At 43.4% G+C, this 7,149-nt stretch overlaps 1 protein-coding gene across 1 annotated transcript; it reads right to left on the reverse strand.

Moving 5' to 3' along the window:
- Positions 1 to 2,074: 2,074 nt before the first annotated feature.
- Positions 2,075 to 2,619, reverse strand: LOC141823792 (uncharacterized). Its single transcript, XM_074711025.1, has 2 exons — positions 2,390 to 2,619; positions 2,075 to 2,312 (listed from the first exon to the last, which is right to left on the reverse strand). Exons 1-2 carry the CDS (start codon positions 2,617 to 2,619, stop codon positions 2,075 to 2,077), a joined length of 468 nt encoding a protein of 155 aa, XP_074567126.1.
- Between the last annotated feature and the right edge of the window lie 4,530 nt (positions 2,620 to 7,149).

The raw sequence follows: 7,149 nt of genomic DNA on the forward strand, positions 1-7,149 counted from the left end.
TTTGGTTCACCTGGTTCAATGGTCAAACGACTTCCGTTTTGGTCCAAACAAATTTTGTTTTGTTCGTCTTCGCGAGACGAATCTTTTCGTATCCAGGTTGAAATTTTTCAGTATCTTACACATTTTTTTTATTAAGATTGACAAAGAGTTGATTCAAACAGATCAAGATTGATCAGATATTTAGAAGTAAAAATGAGAAGTCCAAGTATATCAAGATTAACCGATGACTTAATAATTTGGTGAGATGTTTAATAATGTCATAGTTGACTAGATGACTAGCTGTAACGACCCGGCCCCTCGGCCCTAGGGCGGCCCAACTGGCGGCCTCTTGGCGGTCCCTTGGGCGGCCCAACTGGCGGCCCAACTGGCGACCCCTTATGTCGTCAACTGACGACCCTCGGCCGTGCCGTTACTCACTAGGTCTTCCCACCCCTGGCCAGTGAATTTTTGCCTTCCCCAGGATTCGAACTCTAGACCTCCAGGTTAAGTACTAGAGTTTATGAACATGGCAAAGATATCAGATATCTAAACATAGCAAGGTATCAGATGATATCCGGAGAAAGAAATAACTGATAACCAGAATATAAGCATGTGTAACTGATAACAAAGTCAGATCCAAGCAGCATGTATAGTCCAAATGAGCAGAAACATAATTACTGGAATCTAGCAATTTACACATATCTGTAAGCCATATCTATAGAAGACAAGTCAAGGTACCCGCCTACCAAGATAGTGTGCGTCTAACCGTAGGAAAATCCGCGTCTGATACTATCCGAAATCGATCAGATCGAATCAATGTCTTGAATCAATGGACATACATGTATAATTAGTCAAATAATACCAGCCAATTAATAACCTAATCGTTAACCAATATCAACCAATCCAAACCCTCTAACCATCAATATAGTTCACCATTCTTACAAATTCCGAACAGCAACTTATATACAATAGATTAACTCATGTTTTCTTCACTAAGATCATAAAAGAAAACATTTACCTCAATAGCCACAATTCTGAACGATTCAATCCCAAGTAATCCAAATTTTCTCCACAATCTGCCGATCAACAAAGCCACCTAATGTTTACTCATTACTCATAATCCAGATCTATGAATTCCAACGAAAACTCAATCATCCCTTACATTTACCTTAGCCTTCCGTTCTTCTTCGAGAATCAAGTTTGCTTGAGTTTCTAGCAAAGGAGTAAGGTGGAATCTAGAGTTACTGTACGAGATCGGCAAAAAGGATAACCCACCGTTTCCTGGCAATCAAAAACCCAAATCCAAAGCTCAGATCCAAACTCTCTAAGAACTACAATCTAAACAGACCATTGAATCAAAGTTTTCTCACCAGCAGAGAACCGTGGCTTCTCCGACGTCCTGGTATCCGAGAAAGAAAAACAGTAGCCGGCCAACCCAATCACTGTTCCGATTCAAGATCTAGATCCAGCTCTTCACCAGTAACTGATCAGCCAAAGAAACCCATCGGTGAAGAAAGTCAAGCAATCGGCCAAAGGGATCCATGAATCGGCGAAGGAGTCGGCACTCACCGGAACAACCAAGGGGCGGTCGGACCCGGCTTCTGCTGCCGACGATTTTCCCCGCTGCAGCACCGATGTCGGCCACTACTCGCTCAGTTCCGGCGAAAAGGAAGAAGAGCGGCGACGACAGTCGAGGGAACTTGCGATCGGGAGATGCGGTGAAGTGCGGCGGCTGCGGGCGAGGCGGCGGCTGAAGGGCGAAGACAGCGGCGGCACACGCTCGAGATCGGGAAGGAGGAGAAGAAGAAGAGGAGCTCGGCGAGGTCGGCGCAGCAGATCGCAGAGGTGGCGTCGCGAATTGGGATCGGGCGGAGGACGCGAGAAGAGGTACTGTTGCCTTCTTAATGGTCGGTTCTAGCTTAACGGGTTTCAATCCACAAACCCATTAGACTTATTTGCAAATAAGCCCAAAACTTTGGTATTTTACATGCTCCCCCACTAGTAAATTTGGGCCCCCAAAATTTCGTTATTCCGAACAGCCCATACTAACAACAACTATGTAGTATATATATGCTGAACATGAAATGAAACGAAATCAACTTCCATACCTCAGGTAAACAAGTGGGGATCGAGCTCGCATCGTATCCTCAAGCTCCCAAGTCGCCTCCTCGTCAGTGTGGTGCTGCCATCCGACTTTGACAAGTCGGACCGTCTTGTTTCGCAACTGACGCTCCCGGTGATCCAAAATCCGTACCGGAACCTCCTCGTATGTCGCATCAGGCTGAACAGCAACTGACACATCAGACAGAATGTGTGCCGGATCCGGTACATATCTACACAACATGGATACATGATATTTATCATAAACTCCAACCAACGATAGGGGTAGAGTTAACTGGTAACCACATACCTCCGTAACATAGATACATGGAATACATCATGAACTCTGGCCAATGATGATGGTAGTGCTAAACGGTAAGCCACGGCTCCAACTCTCTCCAGAATCTGGAAGGGTCCAATATAACGCGGAGCTAGCTTACCTCGGAGCCCAAACCTGTCACCCCTTTCGTGGGTGAAACTCTCAGAAAAACATGGTCGCCAGTAGAGAACTTCCAAAGGATCGTCGTCGCCGGTCAGCATAACTCTTCTGGCGTATATGATCCCATTTCCACTCAGGAATGGGTATCCTCTGTAATAGTCCAGCCGGTCTCTGATGTTCAGCCTTCACTTGCTGACACACAAGACATCTAGCTACAAAATCCGCGATGTCTTTCTTCATGCCATTCCACCAATAGGCCCGTCTCAAGTCTCGGTACATACGGGTCCCGCCTGGGTGGATAGCAAAACGAGAGCGATGAGCCTCCTGAAGTAACTCCTCATGCACGTCCGTGTAAGGAATACAAGAATTAATTTGCATGCATTGGCATGGTCGACCACATGGTCGACCATGATCTCTTGGTCGACCACGTGATCGACCATGGTATTAGTGATGGTCGACCACGTGGTTGATCAGCTTGGTTTGATCAACCACGGGGTCGACCAGGTTGCATTGGTCGATCCGTGATCGACCAGCCTGCTTTGGTCGACCAGCTGGTCGACTAGCATGCTTTGGTCGATCAGTTGATCGACCAGGTATCTTGCCCGGGGGAAATCTTGCCCAGGAAAACATGACCTTACCCGGGAAAATAATGTCTTGGTCGGGAAAGTATCAAGCTTGCCCAGCAAGGAGATTACCTTAGTCGAGAGTAGCTTGGCCGGGCAAAGTGAAGATGAGAGAAATGAGGCCGGGAGAAGCAAGCCGAGAAAAGCTTGGAGAATGTCTAGAAAGAATTTCTTGGCTGAAAGCAACAAACTTACGGGAAAGCCGGGAGAAATAAGTTTTTGCCCGGGAGAAGTAAGATCTTGCCCGGCAAGGAGATTAACTTCATCGAGAGACGTTTGGCCAGGAGAAGAAATGTTTAACCGAAGAAGTGAGATCTTGCCCGGGAGAAGTGAGATCTTGCCCGGGAAAGTGATTATTTGATCAGAGAGGTGAAACCGGGAAGGTATTGCCCTTGGCCGAGAGATAAGAAGCCTTGGTGGCTCGGGACTGTGATAGCCGGGAGCTTAGTGCTCGTAGGCGAATGGAGAGAGCTTTGGTAGCTCGTCTCCGGATTGGTCCAGAAGGAGCCTTTGTGGCTCAGGACAGAAGTAGCCGACAACTTGGTGTTCGTGGGCGAATGGAGAGAGCTTTTGTAGCTCGTCTTCGAGATGGTCCAGGAGGAGCCTTGGTGGCTCAGGACCGGATTGGCCGGGAGCTTGGTGCGAATGACCGGGACAGGTCCGGGAGAGCTTTAGTAGCTCGGCTCGAGACCTTGAGCTTTGGTAGCTCGATCTTCAGGGAGCCTTGGTGGCTCAGAACTTGAGTGGCCGGGAAGCTTGGTGCGAATGGTCGGATGGTCCGGGAGAGCTTTGGTAGCTCGGCTCGGGACCGTGAGCTTTGGTAGCTCGATCTCAGGAGAAGGGCCTTGGTGGCTCGGTCTCCTGATTCCTCAAGAGGAGGGCCTTGGTGGCTCGGTCTCTTGATTCCAGGAGGAGGGCCTTGGTGGCCCGGTCTCCTGTTGGTCCGAGAAAGCTTTGGTAGCTTTGCTCGTGACCTGGACTTTAATGTTTTATCCATCCTTATACCATGTCCTTGTGCTGGAATGTTTTAATGCTGCTTTTGAGTGTGCAGATATACAGGACAGGTTATGGAGGAAAATTCAAATGGATGGTGAGAGTTCCAAGGCGGGCTTTTGAGCTGTCTCTTCTGCAGGGAGAGTTCTGTTACAACGGACGACAGCTGGTGTCAGCTTTTGGCAGGGATCCGTTGGACACAAGACCCAAGCAAAGGCTATAAGAGAAGCGAGAAGAAGCGCCATCTTACGAGAGCCTGATCGTGAATCGAAGAAGAGGAAACAAGAGCAACGTCCTGTGTTTGGAGGAACAGGCTTGTGCTACTAGCTGTTCTTGTTGGTTCTGTCTAGAGCAACGTCCTGTGTTTGGAGGAACAGGCTGAGCAGCAAGCGGTTCTTGTTGTCTCTGTTGTCCAATCATTGATTCACTGTATTCTCCTTGTCTCGTGCTTATCTTTGTATCATTTGAGACAATCTGTGGAGAGGTTCCTCCACCGAGAAGGAGAAGATTGTAGCCGGTATTTCTCCGGGGTCTGATCTACCGATAGATCGAGGGATCGTCCACCTTACGGACACGCCGAGGAGTAGGAGCATCATCTCCGAACCTCGTTAAATACCTGTGTCAAGTGTGCTGATTCAGTCTTCGTGTTCTCTGTTTGTTCATTCCGCTGTGCCAACGAAGATTAAGGAAGAAAAGGCGAAAAAGTGTGGACGACTATTCACCCCCCCTCTCTAGCCGGTGTCCAATAGATCCAACAGACACGAGCTTATAATTTTATATAGGAGACTCAGGATCAGAATTTTTTACCATATCTTCTTTCTACACACTCACCTTTTTTATCTCATTGCAAGTTTTCATAAATCTGCGTCCTGACAACTCTAAATTTGATATGTGTCACGATTAGGGTTGTAAATTAGAATTTTAAATTTCGAAAACCCACAATGAATACAAAATAAACGAACACTACAAAAATAAAGGCTATTTGCGACGAAAAAATCTAGAATTTTTGTCGCAAATCACATTAGCGACGAATTTGGTGACGAAAATTTTTTCGTTGGCAATAGCTCGCCGCAACCTATGGCGATGAAAAATTTAAAATTCGTTGGAAAGTTAGCGATAAAAAATAAATTCGTCGCCAAATTCATCGCAAGTTTTAGCGACAAAAAAAATATTCGTCGCCAAATTTAGGGACGAAAAATGATTTCGTCGCAAACTTTGGGACGAAAAACTTCTTTCGTCGCAAAAATGGGCGATTAAAACTAGGTGCATACGGTAGAATTGGCGACGAATTTGGATAATTCGTTGCCAAATTGGCGACGAAAAAAATGTTTCGTCGCAAGTTCCAGTGCACAAAACTCTTCTGCGAATTGCCCAATTTGGCGACGAAATTATGGTTTCGTCGCCAAATTGGCGACGAATCACTAATTTCGTCGCGCCAAATTGGCGACGAATCACTAATTTCGTCGCTAAATTGGCGATGAATCCCTAATTTCGTCGCCAATTTGGCGACGAATCCATAGTTTCGTCGCCAATTTGGCGACGAAATTAGGGATTCATCGCCAATTTACGATACTACAGTGTAATTACGATAATTTTACGACGAAAACTGGATTCGTCGCAAATTAAAAAAAAATTTACAGGTTCAATCTGTTTCTTCAAAATATGAAACTTGTTTACAATATAATATCCACAACCACATCTACAAATACAATACAAACATATAAACACATCCACGAACATATAAAAACATCCACATAACATCTAAACACATCCATAAACATATAAAAACATCCACATAATATCCAAACACATCCACAAACATAAATACATATTACTTACATATCCATTTAAACAATAACTCAAATTAAGTTCTGATGTATCAAACATAACATCCAATAGTAACATACATAATAAACAAATCCACATGTATCAAACATAACTAAATATGAAACATAAACTCTAAATGTGTCAAACTAACATAACATGCAAATCCATAATAAAATACATACATAAGAAAGTATCAACTGAATGACAACCAGAAAAGAAAAGTATCACCGTCCACGGAATCAACCTCGGGTAATACTTTCTGCATCACTGATTTGTTCTTCATCATAATTTCTTTTTCTGTTCCTACATAAAAAAATAGAAATATTAGAACATTAATTTGTACAAATAAAGTATAATATGTAAAAATTTACCTCTTCGCCATCCTTGGTTTCATCAACCTCTGAAATTGTAGCCCAGATAAAATTTGATAACAATTCCTTAAATGCAACAGGAATAAGTCTTTCCATGAATATATGACAGTCATGACTTTTCAAACCAATTAATTTGTACTCTTTCAAATCAACACATCTTCCAATATTAGAGACATAACCATCTGGAAATTTCAAAGATTTTAGTCATTCACAAACAATACGCCTCTACTCTCTATTTAATGTATAAATTGCCTTTGGCTTTGGCCCCCTACTATTTTCATCCACATCAAGACTGGGTCTTTTATAAATCAGTCGCATATCTTTTCTTGCATTTAAATTATCTTTTGTTTTTCGGGGAATATCCATCACTGTATTTATCAGATTATCAAAAATATTTTTCTCAATATGCATCATATCTAGATTATGGTGTAGCAAATGACTGTGCCAGTACGGTAAATCTCAAAATATACTCCGTTTAGTCCATTTATGTGTGCTCCCATATTCATAAATAGTACCATGTGGATCTTCAATAACAGAAAGAAAATTACAGACTTTGTACCAAAACTGTTGACCTAATAATCTTAATGGTGGAGGTGTTCTTTCAACTCTATTTTTAGTGAATTCATCTTTATTCCTTCTGAATTTATGATTTTATGGTAAAAACTGTCTATGACAATCAAAATAACTCGCCTTCATTCCATGCTTCAATCTGAATGATTTTGATCTTTCCATACATATTGGGCATCCTAAAATTCCTGCAGTACTCCATCCTGATAACATGCCATAAGCTGAAAAATCATTTATCGTCCAAAGCAGT

This window comes from Curcuma longa, chromosome 3 (assembly GCF_044706935.1).
Source record: "Curcuma longa cultivar G26 ecotype Majalengka, Jawa Barat chromosome 3, ITB_CL_G26_1.1, whole genome shotgun sequence".
Taxonomy (NCBI): domain Eukaryota; kingdom Viridiplantae; phylum Streptophyta; class Magnoliopsida; order Zingiberales; family Zingiberaceae; genus Curcuma; species Curcuma longa.

What these genes read in the sequence shown, in the direction of transcription:
- LOC141823792 (XM_074711025.1), bottom strand. Translation starts at nt 2,619, where the DNA reads ATGCTGACCGGCGACGACGATCCTTTGGAAGTTCTCTACTGGCGACCA. An exon ending in CATGTATCTATGTTACGGAG is followed by an intron (nt 2,313 to 2,389) that starts GTATGTGGTTAC and finishes CATGTTGTGTAG; the next exon opens with ATATGTACCGGATCCGGCAC.